This window comes from Brachycentrus maculatus, unplaced genomic scaffold (assembly GCF_059751285.1).
Source record: "Brachycentrus maculatus isolate JH-2025_06_01 unplaced genomic scaffold, ASM5975128v1 h1tg001497l, whole genome shotgun sequence".
Lineage (NCBI taxonomy): Eukaryota > Metazoa > Arthropoda > Insecta > Trichoptera > Brachycentridae > Brachycentrus > Brachycentrus maculatus.
The window spans coordinates 20,817-41,214 of NW_028282132.1; the positions used below are offsets into that span (position 1 = coordinate 20,817).

General features: G+C 30.9%; 1 protein-coding gene across 1 annotated transcript; it reads right to left on the reverse strand.

Annotated features, from left to right (window-relative positions):
- Positions 1-16,294: 16,294 nt before the first annotated feature.
- LOC148298921 (uncharacterized) lies at positions 16,295-19,307 on the reverse strand. Its single transcript, XM_088276527.1, has 6 exons — positions 19,019-19,307; positions 18,752-18,925; positions 18,145-18,468; positions 17,410-17,988; positions 16,832-17,258; positions 16,295-16,650 (listed from the first exon to the last, which is right to left on the reverse strand). The coding sequence occupies exons 1-6, from the start codon at positions 19,085-19,087 to the stop codon at positions 16,424-16,426; spliced, it is 1,800 nt and encodes a 599-aa protein (XP_088132653.1). The 5' UTR covers positions 19,088-19,307; the 3' UTR covers positions 16,295-16,423.
- Positions 19,308-20,398: the final 1,091 nt, after the last annotated feature.

Genomic DNA, 20,398 nt, shown 5'->3' on the forward strand with positions numbered 1-20,398 from the left:
TTAGATGATTTAATTTCTTCTCTATTTATCTTTTTATCGATTAGTAATATTCCTCACTATGGGCTCCTTCACTCACTTTGTTTGCATTCCATCAAATATGTTGTCCTGAAATGATTAAGGCACCGTGCGAATACGAGAGGCTGAGATGATTATCACTCTTCGGTCCAGTGTTACGGAACGGAGGGTTTTATTACACAACGAGTGTGGGATGTTTGCTGCCAAATCCTATTTGCAAGTAATACGTGAAATTTAATACACGTATTGTAAGGTAGTAACAATTGAGTTACCCCAACAATACTTCTAACTTGTAACGATGTTACAAGATCAACGGGCCTCATACAAATTCCGTCCGACTTGTTTGATATTATTGCATAAAGCCCTTCTGTATATGTGCTCTCTAGAATATAAATGAAATATGTTCAAGTAGTAAAAAAAGCAAAAAAAGTATAAAAAAGCTTTAATTTAGAGCTAAAATTTAAAAAGCTTTAAAAAGTTTTAAAAAGCTTTCTAATTGTATTCCAGTTTTAACCTAGCCGTCTCGAACAGGGGGATTGGAATCTCTCATGTATGAATTTTAATTTAAAAGTTTTGGTATTTTAAAATCTACTAACTCTATATTTTCTGTAATGTAAAAAATTGAAATTTCAGAAAATTTTCCATTTTTATTTTTTTTTAATTTCAAATCGTTAAATGTTTCAAAATATTGTTTGAGATAAAAAGCATAATCAGTCGGTACCGCAAAATCTATGTTCTTATATATCAGCACATTATTTTTTTATCTACTTGCGACATGTTATTTCTTTCACTGTAATAAACGTGGCATTACCACAAGTAAAGCCCGAGACAATAAGACTACTGCACTTTTGTTAAATCAGATTTCTAGCATCTTACTTGTCGGATGGTCGCCGTCAGTCGGCGCTTGGCGGTGCGTTAGGAAGTGGAATCTGAGACTCAACTAGCGGCAAGTTGGTACTAGCTGCGAGCTGCGTACTAGGATTTCTATACAAATCTGAACTGAGGTATTTTGGTACCCCGCTTCGGATCATGTGTAATTTTTGGTTAATCAGTACGGGAAAGGTTAAAATATGATAATATTTGTGAATATCGACGTCGCCAGTATCCAGGTGGCTATTTAAGTAATGCTATTTTGTAATGACTCCAGACATTACAAAGATATTGCTGCAAAAGTAATCCACCTCCAAAGCGTAACAAAACAATAGTTAGCGCGTTTAGCTGCAGTACTAGAGGTTCTGAGTTCGATTCCTAGGGAAGAAGTAGTTTATAATGCACCAGAAGATTTGTTGCAATACAAACCAGTTGGAAATATTCTTATTTCAGTTATATAATTTCGATGATGACGTCTGCTATGCTACCATGCTAGAGGTCCCAGGTTCAATTCCCTGAACAATTAAAATAAAAAAAAGTGTTTTTTTCACTCTAATATTTATAAAACATTACCCTGGACCTGTATCTGAGTGGTAAGACTGATCACCTTGCCTTCATATAATTAACGACCAATTTAAAATTAATTTGATGCAGTGCCCTATGCACCATTGGATGCGTATGAGGGTAAGAAATGATGATGACAAAATCAATTTGAAATAATATGGACTTGGATCGCTTTTCTTCAGCACTAGGAATAGAAAAGTCATATGAATGTTCTATAGGGGTGAGAATATGAAATTCAACTATAGAAGAATTTACGTTAATTAGATTATCGTAGAGTTGTATTAAAAGGGTGCTTTACGAAGGGTAGACGAGGAAGGTATAATATAAGTGTGAATGAGACGACTATAGGTGGATTAGGGATGCAGTTGTTATCCATCAGGATAACCGTCTTCCTGCGAGACTTTGGATCTTATCCCCTGTCATGTGAAAGTTGAGATCATTACCCGGGAAACACGTGGTTAATGGTGCTCCTTAGCCATAATGGTGCCATTTTATGGAACAAAGTAGAGGTGCTACGATATTGCAATTTTGCAAAACGTGACTTTTAAATGTGAGTTTTCATAGATATCCTTGTTTATCTTTGTTTTATAGTATTATCGATTTTAAAACAAAGTAACATTTTAATTATAAAACGGAACATCTTAAAGTAAGTACTTCAAATATAAATATTAGTAATAATATTTTTTTAAGATTTTGTGTTAAAGATTGTGCGAAATATATCAAAACACGTGTCATAATAGATTTAAGAAACAGTGGTATTTACCAAGTAAAACTCAATTAAAAATGATTAAATATTTAACTTTATAAAGAGGAATTCTACGTTCTACTACGGTAAAATAAATAAAATGGCTTAAAGAAAGGAAAATAAATTATATATTTTATTAAAGAAAAACTTCTTCTTCTTGGTTCACCTCCTGCGATGGCGATTTCCAGCTGTTAATCCATCTCTTTCGGAAGACATCTACTTTGGGGTTGGCTCCATTCTCCTCACATGCGCATACCATTGATCTTCGTTGCTTTCCCAACCTAACGACATCTTCAATTCAGCATTTTGATTTAAACGGACGCGCTACTCGTAAAATGTCAAGTAAATCAAATCGTAATAACCCTGTTTATACGGTTTGATGCAAACCCGTAAACTTGCATCACTCTTATGAATGAATCATCTAAACATGATGTTAATGACAGCATTAAACAATTATATGCCAACGTTTAACATTGGCATAAACGTCAAACTATGAGTAATGTTGTTGCTTTAATCGGTCGTGTGGAGTTACGACTAGTTCATCTGAGCGTAACGCCAAGGTGATAAAACCCCCGCACTTACGCCTAGAAATTTACTGTCGTTATAAATTGTCAACCTGTATAATCTAGATAGAAAATTTTATGTACTTGTTTTAATGTGTTTTAATACACGAAGAGCTGGAGATGTCACGCTGGAGTAAGACTTTTGAATTTCGCAAAATTTTGAAGGTCCAAATGCTTGTTCACGAATTTAAATAAAAGGCAGTCAAAAGTCTAAATAAAAGCTTTCTAAATCCCATCATAGAAGGCTGTTGTGAAGTCAATAATAGAACGTCATGAAATTGGTCATATACTCGTATGTATGTCTTCCAAAATTTATGTAGTGTGGTTGTCAATATTGGGAAGAATGGTGAATGTTACGTTGTAAAAAGTGATTACTTAAACTAGCCTGATTGTAAGCCCCGTAAATGACTAGACATAATCTACACGTACATATTCTTTTTAATGTTTATTGAGATGTCAATATAAAAATAACTCTTCTGTGGAGAAACCCAATTCTGGGAACAAGGATTTGAACATGGGGGGTTATTCGATGGTCTGCAACTTCGATTTTTTTTCTTGAAAACCATTTTTCATTGATTTTTTTTCGAAATAAATATAAAGTTTTGATAGTAAGATGTTATAAAAGGTAATAAATTAAAAAAAAAATGAAGAAAAATATTTTTAAATCTTCATTAACAAAAATTAAACATCAATTTACATTCCAAAAAAAATTTTGCTCGATGACATGTCTGGCCCCACGCGCAGCCGGTCACTTACTGAATTGTATGTTTGCGAGTACCCCTTTAATTAAACATCCTATTTATCATCGAGTGAAAATAAGCGTAAGTAGAAGCAGTACTACTATTACTGCTAATAAATATGTAATAGAAGACAAGAAAAAAAGAGATATTTGAATTATTTGTTTTTTTTTTAACCCAGAGCTTTTGTTTGGTATGAATATTAAGAGGAATTTTGTACCGAGTTATTGAATCGTCTATTAATGATGCGGTGCTGTACATATTTTCAGTAATTTCCGTTTGAAATGAAAGTATTTCATAAAACCTCAAATAATCTCGCAACAATCATGAAAACGTGTAGAGAAATCTTTGAGCTGAAGGAAAATCTTCTCTTTTGTCATGAGTTCAACAAAGGCTGGATTAACGGAAGCCCAATGTAGTATTGGGGAAGGAAGGGAAACCTTTGGCAGGGAAATACACGTATATACCGTAGAATATAGCAATACTGAATCACGAAACACCGTAAACGTCTTAACTGACTTTAATAATATGCCAGTGTATTTATGACTAAATCAATATTTGAAACCCTATAATTTGATTTTCCATTTAATAGCTTACAATTACATGTACATATAATGTCAACCCGTTTCGAAACATACGGTTTTTTCCTTTGATTTAATAAAAAATCAAACCTTATTATCTAATTTATCTAAAATAATATTTAGAAGGAAAACACTTTTACTAGACTTTTGACACAAGCAGATTAAGGCACTGATTAATATGGTCTGTCAACAGTATTTTTTGGTTAGTCCTACCTCGTTCTGTTCTCCTGTTCACATTTGGCAAATGTTCTTTCTTAGTCATTCTCTCATTATCCATTTGATATATATGTACATGGCAATTAAACACATTTTCTTTATATTTTCAATTGTCTCTAGCTCAACTTTATATGTCTTTTAAATATATGCCTTTTTAATTCTGTCACACAACGATTTTCCACACTTTCATCTGAGATATGAAAAACATTTCACAAATACCCAGAACAGTCGAAAACACATATGTATTTCTTGAATTCATTTCGTAAATGGCGGGAATTGAACCAGCGACGCCAGATTCGCAATCGAGGGTCTACCCAACTACACTTCTGTGTCTGTCGAATATATATATATTGATTAAAGATTTTTTTTAAAAGAAATTTTGAATGTTAAAATTACTGTAAATTGTAAAGCGCCCTTGAAGTTATTTTTTATAAAAATGGCGTTGCATAAATTATCTAATACATAAGTAAATAACAACAAAATAAATATTTTTCATTGAAGGTGCTTGTGACGTATACAGTGGAAAAATATCCCTTTGTCGATAAAGGCAGGATGTTTTATATTAGTAGGTGGAGCCATTCCGCGGACGCAATCCAATCTAAGAGCTTTCCATTCCGTGGCTTGTCTTTTATGCCATAAAAAGAAGTAGTTAAAGAAAAATCCAATTTCTGATAATAAAAGAAGTCCCTTCAGAAAGGTTTGAAGTAAAACATGGCACAAAAGAAAATTTGTGCGTGATCTTTTTTTCGTATTGGTATATTTCTTATTACTGATGAGTATCGGGACAACAGACGTTATTATTACAACCTTTAATGGGTACAATAGATCGCTCTCTAGGGTGAAATCCAAAGGGGTTATTTTTTGTCTCACCTTAGAATCTGTCAACAGATTTTTATAGATTACATAAACAGTTTTTATTTTTCACTTTATAAAATAAAACAGCTTTGTTTTTACCACTTTTTATTGGTACACTTTTTCCAACCGGTTTCGACAAGAACCTTATCATCATCAGGGTTTATGTACTAAACATTGCAATACTCATAGTTAGGTTTAAGTTAATTTTCCTTCCCTTACGATACCAAAAACTTCCACACACTCCATACACCATATGAAAATGTGATTTAAAAAAATAGTTTTAGAATTAGTACATAAACCCTGATGATGACAACGTTCTTGTCGAAACCGGTTGGAAAAAGTGTACCAATAAAAAGTGGTTAAAACAAAGTTGTTTTATTTTATAAATTTTATAAAATGTGCCACAACGTATTTGCGGAAAACATTCAAGAAAAGAAGTTTTTATTTTATTTTTATCATTAATATTTAAAAAGTTATTTCATTTATCAGTTATTTCAAAACAATGTTAGTAATGTCAGAATTTAAATTATTATCATGGAAAAAAATTATACATATTCAGGTTTTGAGATGTCTCTTCGTCAGAACAATCACTACACTGGCATGCAAACTACAGTACAAGTAACACTTTTCTTGTTCATCGTTCACTTTGTGTATTTTCAACAAATAAGTAAATAATAAAAAGGTTATAGCCACACACGTGTTTTGCTTTTGTGGGATTTTTTTATTTGATTTAATAAGACTGAATATTTTTGTACTTGTAATAATATTATACATTAAATCATTCGTAAACGAATATATAAAAAATACATATATTATATTGTGCAATGCAAAAAATACCTCTTAAAACAATACTTCATAACAACCGGTCAACTGTAGAAAAGCTAACAATGCTTTAAATATACAAAACACTACACGTCACTACTGTAGCACTATTCACACACTTACAACTACACGATACACAATATATTAATCACATGCGTTTTTGGTTGATCCGAGAACCAACATGCATCAAAGACCGCAGAGTTCATGTTAGTTTACTACTTTTATCTTTAAATTATTTGAATTTTTAAAGAAAAATTATTAATTGATTCGGCACTCACTTTGTGGTAAAATCTATCCATTTTTAATTAATTTTTTAATTAGTTAATACCACTATTTCTTAAAATGTACTGTGTTTGTATACGGTGTTTGAAAATGATGCGGAATGCATCAAAACACGTGTCACAGTAGATTTGAAGAAATAGTGGTATTTACCAAGTAAATCATTAATTAAAAATGGATATATTTTTAGTTGTAAAATATTTTTGTATTTACGATATTTCTTTATCCGTAAAAATCCCGTTTTATAAATCACGTACTTTCTTTTTGCGTGAGAGAAATGTTATCTTGAGAATGTAATTTTCTGATAAAAATGTTTATTGGTTGGTATTCTGGATCACGATTTTTAATAACGCTCTTCGTTCGACATAAAAGTTTAATGATTTTTCTCCTTTCATATTTTATAGATGCCACGGAGGCTCGTACATCCATTTATTGTCCACAAAACACAATAGAATCTCGTTGTACAGGGATCGAGTTGACAAAGATTTTTGTAAAAAAATATATGAAAATTACGTTTGTACAATTTATGCACATTAGTTATTTTTAATTAATAATTATTTTTCTTCGAATGTTTTCCGCTGATAATTTGTAGCACATTTTATTAACTTTATAAAATTAAACAACTTTGTTTTAACCACTTTGTTAAAATCGGTAGGTTAAATGGTATTTAAAAAAAATGGTTAAAACAAAGTTTTTTTTTTTTCATGAAGTTAATAATTATTAAGTCAAACACTATGTTTTGAGATTGATCAATAAATCTACTATGATATGTAAGTAATCACGTAAGCCCTGTAAATGCCCAGACTTCCATAGTCTTCTTCATCTATGTTGAGATAGCCAAAAAGTTAATCACTGTGATAAGACCACTTTTTGGGTTTATTAATGTAGCATGACTTGCTATTACTACAGATGGTCCAACCAAAAAATGAAAATACACAATATTTCTATGTATTTAAATGGTTCGAGCTACCTTCGATTCTTTTAACTTTCTACCATTTTATCATACAAGCTTCTGAAAGATGAGTTGCCAATAAGGTAAACGACTCGAAAATATACTCTACTTTGAAAAGAAATCCATATAAATTGCACAGTAATCATGCCAAAGATATCAATTGAATTGACTAACAACAATCGACTGCCGATGAAAGAGATATGAGAACATACGAGTCTTCAAAGGTCAACAATACTTCACATCGAAAACCCATTTCTGTATAAAATCTGCCAACAATGCACAAAATTGCATCGGTCTTCTGCATATTGTAAATAAATAAGCCAATATGCAGATGCAGTCGGGTATTGAATGCTCCAAAATGAATTTGAATCGTGTATTACACGAACGGAATACTGATATTTTACGATATGCAAAGTTTTGACTTCTGGAATAAAATAGAAGCATGTGTTTCGACGCAAGTCACGTCTCTGGATATTCTTTCAAATTCATCCATTCTTCTGCATAATACAATACGTTACAATCTAAAATACGTATGTAATAATATGTTATCAGTATGTAGAACCACCGAAATGCCAATATGTCCACAATCGGTAAAGGGACGTTGGAATATTTCTATTTCAATTGAAAGTTTTATCACAAAAAATAATATTTTTTCTTTTGTTTTGTAACAATTGAAGTATGTATTCGGATGACACGTAAATATTTATGTTTGCTTGTAATATCCTCTGACTTCCATATTATTATTATTATTTTTTACTTGTATCATTTAAGTTAAGAATAAAAGTTATTATTTTTTATAGTAGTAAATACATAGTTCATTGTCATAGTAAGACCTTCACAGGAAAATGCTCGTATATATAGTATTAATTTTTTCTCATAGTTTTTTTTAAATATAAGTACATATTATATCAATGTTTTTTTACTCGTTTTTAAAACGTAATTAGGATATAGTAGAAGCTTAAAGCTAGAAACGTTTGTTCCCTCAAGTTTGATGGAAAAGCAAAAAATTGGGAGGTTTTCACAAAAACTGGGAGAGCATGGGAGGACAGTTTTAATCTCCCCACGGATGGAATGGATATCGGCGATGGAATATCAGCCTTTGTAGCGGGACTCGAATGCAGGCTTTTGTAATATTCCTTTGAAATTACTACTTTGATGAATGCAAATCTAAAAATTCTAGCGGTCGGAAAATTTTATGCTGGAATTTTGGAATAAAAAGAGAAAATGCTACCAAAAATTTGTTAAGGACGAAATCAGATAACAAAATATTTTAAGATTATTTTTTTGTTGGTGTCATTTATATTGACGTATCCACATAATGAAGACTACGTAAATCTGGATATTTATAGACCTGTCATGGGATATCCCTTTTTTTAATGGGAGTTGCATTTATTATTTACCTTGCTGATTATGTACAAGGTTAAGTTTTGTTCTAACATTTCTTGATAAAACTGCATTTTATAGAATAAAATAACACTATATAATTTTTTAACTATGTTATTCATGTGGAAAAAATTACATAGTTGTTATTATATTCTATGTACAGGGTTTGTCATAGGCTGGTTAAAGCAACACATGTTTAGTTACAGGTATTTATTAAAATTAACAAAATCAGTTTTGGACACACACAAAATGCTGTGAATTAAAATAACTCGTCAAATTTTAAGCGACATAACAAATGATGTTTTTAGGCATTTCCCAGTATGCCAAAATAATGTGAGGTTCAGAACTTGGAAACAAATAAAAGTTTTCTCAAACAAACATAGACGGCTGTTGTGAACTCATATGTACTGTGTAATGAGATTGATCAATATATCTACGAGTTCCGAAAATTGTATACGTGCACGTGTGTATAGCGATCACTTAACCAGTCAATGATAGGTCATAAGCCCTGTAAACACCCAGACATCCATATTTTTCTTAATCTACATATGTTGAGATATAAAAAATGTAACGAAAAATCTGTTTGTTTTGTACATTAGCCATTTAAATTACATGAAAAATTCGTAACGTCAAATTAATGATTTCATTAATTGATTCGTGAGTAATTTTGTGGTAATATCGATCCATTTTTAATTTACGTTTTGCTTGGTAATTACCGCTATTTAATAAAAGCGGTATTACCAAGTAAAACTTAAATTAAAAATGTAAATTAAATGCACTGGAAAAGTCGGATCCTAGTTATGCAGCGAATAATTTCGTATAATTCCTTGTCCCAACTTTTAATCAGGGGTTACAATAAGAAGGTGTAAGAAGAGGGTTGTGACCAAAATTTTTAATGTCCCGGAAAAGTTTGACTAACAATTAATTGGAAAAGTTCTGAAGAATCTCCGTGGACTCCATTAACAGGATAATGTTACAGGATCCTATGTTATGAATTTAAATTAACAGTATTAATTAAATTATGTGACAAGGCTGTTTTTACGTTAAACTAGGGAATTAAGGTAAGCCTCGAGCGTTAATGGAGGTGACTGGTATTATTATTATTATTATAGGTAGGTTTCCTTACTTGAGATGAAACATCTGTCATTTTTATAAGAAAGAATATGGATATCTTACCATTCCAAGGCATACGAGTTATCTCTATATACACATAGGTAGCTTTCATCATACTGGTCATGACTGAACATCCATAAAAGGTTTTTTTTTAAAAGAGTTATAAATTTACATACATATGTATATATATATATATATATATATATATATATATATATATATATATATATATATATATATATATATATACATATACACTTTTGTTTTTACGTTAAACTAGGGAATTAAGGTAAGCCTCGAGCGTTAATGGAGGTGACTGGTATTATTATTATTATTATAGGTAGGTATCCTTACTTGAGATGAAACATCTATCTTTTTTATAAGAAAGAATATGGATATCTTACCATTCCAAGGCATACGAGTTATCTCTATTTACACATAGGTAGCTTTCATCATACTGGTCATGACTGAACATCCATAAAAGGTTTTTTTTTTAAAGAGATATAAACTTACATACATATATATATATATATATATATATATATATATATATATATATATATATATATATATATATATATATATTTATATATTGTATATATATGTATATATATATTTTTATATATATATATATATATATATATATATATATATATATATATATATACATATATATATATATATATATATATATATATATATATATATATATATATATATATATATATATATATATATATGTATATATATATATATATATATATTTATATATTGTATATAAATATACATATTTACACATATATAATTATATATCAATTTCATAGAACAGCATGATACAAAACAGATACTTTAATTACTATGGAATAAAATAATTATTATTTTATAAATAAACACTGTTGAATGTTTTTTCGGGACGGGAAAACTAAGGGTACATTGTTGTAATTTAAAAGTTATAAATTTACATACATATGTATATATATATATATATATATATATATATATATATATATATATATATATATATATATATATACATATACACTTTTGTTTTTACGTTAAACTAGGGAATTAAGGTAAGCCTCGAGCGTTAATGGAGGTGACTGGTATTATTATTATTATTATAGGTAGGTATCCTTACTTGAGATGAAACATCTATCTTTTTTATAAGAAAGAATATGGATATCTTACCATTCCAAGGCATACGAGTTATCTCTATTTACACATAGGTAGCTTTCATCATACTGGTCATGACTGAACATCCATAAAAGGTTTTTTTTTTAAAGAGATATAAACTTACATACATATATATATATATATATATATATATATATATATATATATATATATATATATATATATATATATATATATATATTATATATTGTATATATATGTATATATATATTTTTATATATATATATATATATATATATATATATATATATATATACATATATATATATATATATATATATATATATATATATATATATATATATATATATATATATATATATATATATGTATATATATATATATATATATATTTATATATTGTATATAAATATACATATTTACACATATATAATTATATATCAATTTCATAGAACAGCATGATACAAAACAGATACTTTAATTACTATGGAATAAAATAATTATTATTTTATAAATAAACACTGTTGAATGTTTTTTCGGGACGGGAAAACTAAGGGTACATTGTTGTAATTTAAAATTATGTTTATGATTAAAAAATATGAAAATTATCTGATAAAAAGTAAGCATATTACTATTTAATGAACTAATGAAAATAATCGTGTATCACGTTTATATTATAATTTAATTTTTAAGTAATCATTAGGATATGTATATTATATTTACCAAAAAAAATGAAAAGGTTTTTTGTTCGCTTTAAATGGATTTCAACGAAGAAGAGCTGCTTGAGAATGATGCAATAATGAATTGTTATAAAGCGTGCAGCGATACTCGTATAAATGCTTGCTGAATGGAAGAGAAAATTGTTTCAAATTAAGTTTTAATTAACTCTGTTCAAACATAAATATTTTGAGTGTGTCCAAATACTTCACAAATCTGGGTTTCACCACGAAAGAGTTATTTGAAATTTTTTTAGTCAGTCGTCAAAAATGCCTGACATTGAGATGTCAAAAATGTAAAAATAAGTGCAGAAACCCTGATTTGTGAATAAGTATTTGGACACTGTAAAAATGTTGTGAACAGTCGTGTTTTGATAAACATAATAAGTTTATTTATATACCTGTTTTTTAAAATTTATTTTTGTTCAATAATTATTGGTATTTATGGCGCAAATTTTTAAATTTACAAAGTAGATTTATTGTTTTATCCATTAATAATACCTTATTAAATAATTTAAAATCTGTAATGTTTTAATGTATGTAGTAATTGTTAAATCAAACACAGATGTTTTGAGTGTACTTAGTTGTATTTTATTGTTAAAAAACACATACAAATTAATATTGCGACAATTGTTTCGCCTAGTTATGGCATTTTCAAACGAAACGACATTCGTTTGAAAATGCCATAACTAGGCGAAACAACTGTCAACAATATTAATTTGTATGTGTTTTTTTTAAACAATAAAATACAACTTAGTAGACTCAAAAATACTGTGTTTGATTTAGCAATTAATACATAAATTAAAATGGAATTCTACAAAATAAATGCCAGATAAATAAATATGTAATATTTTACATAACTTCTATCAGACTAGGTTATCTATCTTGTCCGCCTCCGTAGTGTAATGGTCAGCGCACTCGGCTACCGTTCTGGAGGTCTCGGGTTCGATTCCCAGAGGGGGGTCTAATAAATAAAAGTGATTTTTTCACTCTAATATTTATTCAATATTACCCTGGACTGGTAGCTGAAGCGGAGGGCTGATCACCTTTGCTTCGTGTGTTAACGATCAAGATAACACTGCATTTATATGATGCAGTGCCCTTTGCACCATTGGGGTGCGGATAAGAGTTGGAGTGAAGGTTATCTTCTTTGTCTCTTTTTTTTAAAGATTTCACTCCACTTTTTATCTTTATTGGGATTTATTTATTTGTTTTGATTCTCTGGTGTAAAAATGTTACAATACACCATACGGATTTGAAAAAAAAACTTCCTAATAAACATAGTAATCACTTAAAATACTTAGGGTGAGTAATCGATTTGGGTCCTCGTTAAAGGTACTTCGTAAGTACATATGTTAATCGTGTAGGAGTTTCTTATAAAGGGTTGAAAGGATCATATACCCTTTTGGATCCTAGACGCGGTCATTATTTATCTCACACCAAAGTTTTCGTGATTAATCCGTTCCGCTTCAAAGGGTAGACCAGTGATTCCCAAAGTGGTCTATATCGACCCCCAGGGGTCTACGACGACTTGGAAGGGGTATATGTCAGCAAAAAATACTTGGGGGTCCTTGAAAAAGAAATGGAGGTCAACGACATCAGGTTTATTCCTAAGACTAAAAGCATTTATTTTTTGCTTTTTTATTTAATTTAACAGAGAGTAATTTTAATTTGAATTAACCTAACATGTGTGTATTTTTTGAATTTTCATTACACTTTATAAATTATCATACACGTTTTAAATTTCAATCTTTCAATGTGCACTACATACATCGACTTTCAAAAATACATTAGAAGATAGTGAATTTGCTGAAAAACAATATCAGGTAAGGAGGGATCTACCAAAAATCGAAAAACATGGTAAGGGGTCTACGAGACAAAAAAAGTTTGGGAACCTCTGGGGTAGACGATTTAAACTGAGGCAGTGTTTTCGTTGAATAAAGTGGATAGCCTTTTCCCATTCGCTATCTTTCATCAAGCAAATGCTTAAAAAATGAATTTAAAAGAGAATCTATGAATATGTAATGGACTACCCATTCTTCTTCATCCTATTCCCATAATATTCCTTTCACTTTCACTTCATTTAATTGGTTTAAATTTATTATTACTGGACAAATTTTTTTTAATGTTAATTAATAAAGAAAAACATTTAAATCAATCATTCAACATATTTTTATTTGTGTTTATAAAGGTGTTAAATATAAGTGTTTTAAAATAAAAAGTGGTATTAACCAAGTTATAAAGGATAGATATTAATGTAAATGACTGCTGAATTAATGAACAAAATTGAAAGTTCTTTTTAATGTTTATCTGCTATAATTGATCTCTGAAAACTGAAACTCAAACAATAATGTTTCGTATAGTTTAGTTTCAACATTTGAAATTTCAGTACGTATCAAGTATATAGGTAAATCACGTAATATCCCTATTTAAAATGTATATACGACGCATATTGTCAAAATTAATGTCCTTGACACCACGAAAAAAGAAAATAAGGGATAACAGCTCTTTTTATGTGTCGTCGTTTATCATAAGGGTGAATGCGGTCATTTTACGACGGTATTTTTATACGGCGGTATTGTCAGCATATTCATCCACGTATATGTAGGTATTTTATATTGTAAATGTACATGCCTTTTTGTACACATATATATGTTTTTAAATATATATGTGTAGCTTGGAAAAAAAATTAAGAAAGTTATTTACTTGTTTGGCTATTTTTTATTAATTAATAAAAACATCAAAAAAATAATGTTTCTTCCATAAAAAAACTTTAATGTCTGCTTGTTTCGCACTTAATATATTTTGTTAATCATAATTAGAAACAGTCTTCTTGGACATATTTAAAATGGTTTGAAACTGTTTTTAAACGACAAATAATCAAAGTCGATTTAAAAATAGTCTTTATTAAATTAATTTATTTTATAATTTCTTACAAAGCCCTACATATTAAACACAGACTCAATCAATTAGAAGTTTCCTTCTTAATTAAGATTGGATGAATATGTAAAGCAAATTTCTCCCAAACTTGGATTAATGCTGCCCGAATGAAAATAGAAAACTTTGTTGGCGGTTGGAAGAAACACAGATAAAGCAGACGCAATTTATCAGAAACCATCTGTTGTACCCAATCAACCGCCGGCCCTCTGCATAAACCGATGAACGGGCTAGGGGGAAATAGGAATTCGAGGTATAATTACATACGATTCTCTCTGCGCCAGAGCGAATTATTCCTCTTTCCTAAAATGTGTGTAGCATGTTCGATTGATTAATGTAGTAATGGAGAGTCAGTTGATTAAGCGTTGTGTGGAAATGTTCTTGTCTGTTCACTGCGGTAAATGGATTGGCATTTTGGTTAGTAAGGACAATGCATATCATTTTAGCGTTTATCCGTCACCGTTATGTAACGTTGGGACTGGAACCTAGAGGATATAATTCCTGGAAATAAACAAATTTCCAGATATGTCAAAATATAACTTTTTACGCTCATATTTATTTAGTATCATCCTGAATTGTAAGTAAAGTGCAGGACTATTACCAGATCTAGAAACACCTCATTTTCGGGTACGAAATTTGAGACACATATAGACTGTTAACCTTATTTTATTACAAAAAATATCAGTGAACCATTATTTATTATTTATTCATAAATAATTGTTCGCTGATATTTTTATTAATCAGACACTAGATTTTTTACCAAATGGATAATATATAAAGATACATATATATTTGCAAGTCTCAACTGTAATGAAGCATCTATTTTTTGTATACTTTGTGGAAAAACCAGATGAATATAATAATAAAAACAGAACCCTTGTAAAAGACCAAATTTTATTTAATTGATGCAAACGCGGCTAGTTTCGTGAACTATGTGCATATGTTTTCATCAACATGTTAAAATACAAAAAGGTTGTATTTTCACCTTTTGATGAGAGCATCCGTAGTTCTCAAAACTAGTATTGTTAACATTTATAAAATAAAAATTTGTATTATACAAGTGTTTGAAAAAGTAGCAAGTTGTAATTGAAAGCCAAAATTTATGATTTTTTTTATAATGATTATTTTCAACAATTTTTAGCCCTGAAGACTGTCTTTCAAAGGTGAGGGTATTTTTTCTACAGGATCCCGGAATTGTGTTCTCTACATATGCATACCATATGTTGCGCAATCATCTCTAGAGAAATATTTCAGTACAACACTAGAAATAAATTTAAATCGAAATCTTTGGAATGGAAATTTTGTTTAAGGAGTTCTCTTGGGAAATTGAATTCGGTCAATATTAGGGTGAGTACGAACAGCATGATATTCATGGACAAAATGATATAAAAAAACACTAAGGTGAAAGTTTCTACTCTCACGTGGTTTCAGTGATCTTAATACCCCTGAAAACTTTGGTATCCTCTAATCTGTTGAAGCTAGAAGATTGTTTTTTTTATCATTAAATTTTCATTCAATAATGTATAAAATAATGTAAAGTTGATAAAAATTAAATGTTATAATTGGATTCCATGTTAATTTTATTTCTTATTTATTTTTTGTAATCTTCTGGATTAAATGGAAAGTTTTCATAGATGTTAATAATACTTTAAATCAACACAAAAAAGTATCCACAAAATCATGAAATAACAATATATTATTTAGTAAGAAAGAAAATTTTATGTTTTACATAATAAACAATTTAAATTCAATACAGTAGCTAAATTGTAACGATTCTTTATTATTAAATTAAACAGGTCTTCAAAAATATATTCATATTAATTTATTTCACAATATGTTTTAAAATATTAATCTATTCACAATATTTGTTATTCACAGTGTCAGTATTACTGTGAATCATTCCAGGTTTTAAGGGCCAAGTTACAGCCAACCGAAGAGCTTCCTCGGCAACCTGGTGATGGGTTGCACAACGCACTTCGCCCTTTCTGGGAGGTCGCACTGCCTGGAAGTGGGGCTGAATTCCAGTCCATCTCCGCACAGTTTGCTCACTGGCAATCCTTTGGAGCACTTCCAGTACATGCTGCAGTTGTCTGGGTCGGGCCAGTATACTTCAGTATTTTGGCAGTATGTGGCGCATTCTGGTACAGCTGAAAAATAACACCATGTCACATTTTTACTTAGTTTTTTATCTTCACTTATTTGATTTTTGTTAATGATAATTATAATATATATTTTTCTCATGTTGAAGTTTATTGGGTGGGTTCATTCACGAAGGATGAATTATTGCTTAAAACTAATAAGAATATAAAATAATTTAAATAAACCTACTTGGGGGTACAGATGGGGCTTCGGTAGTGGCAATAGTAGGAGCGTCAGTTGGGGCAACGGTAGGGGCATCAGTTGGAGCGTCAGTTGGGGCATCAGTAGGAGCGTCAGTTGGGGCATCGGTTGGGGCATCAGTTGGAGCTTCAGTTGGGGCATCGGTTGGGGCATCAGTTGGAGCGTCAGTTGGGGCATCGGTCGGGGCGTCAGTTGGAGCATCAGTAGGAGCATCAGTTGGGGCATCAGTTGGAGCATCAGTTGGAGCATCAGTTGGTGCGTCAGTTGGAGCCTCAGTTGGGGCATCGGTCGGGGCATCAGTAGGAGCATCAGTTGGGGCATCAGTTGAAGCATCAGTTGGAGCATTGGTTGGAGCGTCTGTTGGGGCAATAGTTGTTTGTGCAGAACAACCACTTGATGAAATATTTACACAACGCTGAAAGAAAGCAAATGGATTTAAAATCTTAAATAAAACTGATAATTATTTGATTAAAAGATAACTAAAAATGCATTTGAATTAAATAAATATTGAGATTAAATGAGATCAACATGAAATTTTTAAACAGTAATAGTTTAATAGAAATTACCAGCGATGCAGGATCGAACTCGAAACCATTTTCCTTGTCGCAGTTATATTCCATAGGCTGTCCTTTGAAGCACAAATAAAATTTAAAGCAACTTGTTTCATGTGGAATAAGTGTGATGGAGGATGAATTTTGAGGGCAGATGCTTGGTGGTGCAGATGTAACAGAAGGAGCTTCAGTTGGAGCATCAGTTGGTGCATCAGTTGGAGCCTCAGTTGGGGCATCGGTCGGGGCATCAGTAGGAGCATCAGTTGGGGCATCAGTTGGAGCCTCAGTTGGGGCATCAGTTGGTGCATCAGTTGGTGCATCAGTTGGAGCGTCAGTTGGAGCATCAGTTGGTGCATCAGTTGGTGCATCAGTTGGAGCGTCAGTTGGAGCATCAGTTGGTGCATCAGTTGGAGCCTCAGTTGGGGCATCGGTCGGGGCATCAGTAGGAGCATCAGTTGGAGCATCAGTTGGAGCCTCAGTTGGGGCATCAGTTGGTGCATCAGTTGGTGCATCAGTTGGAGCGTCAGTTGGGGCATCGGTAGGGGCAATGGTAGTTTGTGCGGAGCAACCAGTCGATGAAATTTTCACACAGCGCTGAAAGAAAGAAGTATGAAAGATGAAATTAAATTTATGGTGATTATTGCTTATTACTTGATATTCGACTTTTACACACGACATTGCAAAACTTTAATTTTAAAATATTTTCAATAAAAAAGGAAAAGAGAAGTAAAAAGAATTATTTATAATTACCAGCAGCGTTGAATCAAATTCATATCCATTTTCCTTATCACATAAGTATTCGGTAGCGTGTCCTTTGAAACACAAGTAAAATTTAAAGCAACTTGATTCGTGAGGAATAACTGTAATGGAGGATGCATTTTGAGGGCAGATGCTTGGTGGGGCGGATGTAACAGAGGGAGCATCGGTAGGGGCATCAGTCGGTGCATCAGTTGGTGCATCAGTTGGTGCATCAGTTGGAGCGGCAGTTGGAGCGGCAGTAGGGGCCTCAGTTGTTGGTGATGCTGTAGATGATTGTTGCGATAAGCATCCTCCGGGTTTTGGCCAATCACAAACCTTATCATAGAGGAACACGAGATTTATTATTTTCATCAACATTAAAAAATTTAAGTTTTTGAATCACATCTGTATGAAAGAGGTAAACAATTACATATTGAACAAGTTGAAAATTCAGGGGAGACAAAATATCCGGTTTTTACAAATTATTGAAAATTATAATATGATATTTTCTTGCTAATAATAATAATAATAATCTCGCGAATAATTCTAAATAATCATTCTTATCGTTATTGTAAAAGTTATAGTTATAGTTAATCTCACGTTACCATGAATATATTACCTGAATAGCTTCATTGAATTCAGTTCCCTTGGCACAATTTCTTTCTACCATATATCCCATCCAACAGTAGTAAAATTTCGTGCAGTCAGTTTCATGGGGTAGCAACAGATGTGCAGTTTGTGTAACTGGGCATACGTCACGGAACGAATAGTTTCTTATGAACTTTTTGCACACCTGAAAATAAATCACAATACCAAATGTAATTACTACTGCTACTACTACCGCCACCTTAGTGCTTTTAGAGAGTCAGAATATGGAATATAATACCTTTTCAACATCGTCAAAAAGTTTTCCATCGTCGCAATTCATTAAAATACTTTTTCCGTCAACGCACATGTTGTATTGAGTCACACTTTTCTCATTGCTGAAGAGGTGTATACCATTAGCGGGGCATTGTACCTCTCCTCTGCTCAGGGCAAGGACTGACAGGATAACCAAAAGGAATCCTAAAATAAAATGTGCCTCGTTAAGTTTCTGTTTTTAAATAATAAAATATACATGAAAAATAAAATATTTTCTAAACATGTGAATAATGTTAATATATAACCTCTTAAAAGATTTTAGTTTACCGGTTTCAAGACGTACCATAGAACTATTCACACACTTAAAAGTGACGTGTTGTATTGTTGTCATGCTGATATAGTGAATGTCCTGAAGAAGAGATGGATATGTCTCCAAAACCGGTAGACTAAAATCTCGGCGATCTGAAAAACCATTACTAAAATTTTGTTAAAAATAGTAATAAAAAAATATTATCAGTATAAGTGTATTTTTATTGAAAATTCAAAGTAGGGAAAGAAGTAATTTGATATGAATATGGAATTTGGAATATGGGAACTGAACTTTTATAAGGCTTTTAACATTGTTTACAGTGATCACTTTACATACTATAACATATATTCTACCCATGGTTAAAGCAAATATATTTTCCCAATTTTTCGAACTGCTTTGGTATTTCATTGGACTGAAACGTTTAATAATTTACATATCAACATATTTCAGAACATGCTGAAATTGATTAATGAAATTACTGATGCCTTTATTTTGTTATTTTTATTCATTTACACATAAATATAAATATCGCTCACTCCTTCCAACAACGTCATATATCAAAAATCGTCAATTCTCAGTTGTGCATATTTTCGAAATGCCCAGGAAATGTACTATATCCCAGCAAAGCGGCACATTTTTAATATAATATTTACCCGCCACAGGGCAAAAAGTATTGTTTTTGCCTTTTTGAAGAAAATGTTTAAGTATTTTTTTTAAATATATATGTAACGTTTTTCAAATGGAGAAAAAACAGCCCGGTTTTGCCTAAAAAGATCTGTTGTACAGTAAAAAGTTCAATAAGTGGCTTGATATTTATTTTTAATCCATTATATTATATTTTTAAACATTAAAAACGATCTCCTGAAAAATCAGTTTTTTTTTATACATGATGTTGTTGAAAAGAGTGAGAGATATGTGTGTGTATAAAGTAAACTTAAAACAATGACAGATCTCAAGCCCTGTAGATACAGAGAAGTTCATATTCCTTTCTCAAATAATTTTTCGTCTCTTTTAAGGTATCATTTAAAATCAATATTGTTATGAAGTCCGGGGATAATGAGGACTTTTAATACATAAAATTCGCTTAAATGTTAG

Coding starts and splice junctions, on each gene's coding strand:
- LOC148298921 (XM_088276527.1), bottom strand. CDS start 19,087: ATGTGCGTTGACGGAAAAAGTATTTTAATGAATTGCGACGATGGAAAA. Junction 18,469..18,751: donor AATTCAATGAAGCTATTCAG/GTAATATATTCA, acceptor CTCTATGATAAG/GTTTGTGATTGGCCAAAACC. Junction 17,259..17,409: donor AGTTCGATCCTGCATCGCTG/GTAATTTCTATT, acceptor GCTTTCTTTCAG/CGTTGTGTAAATATTTCATC.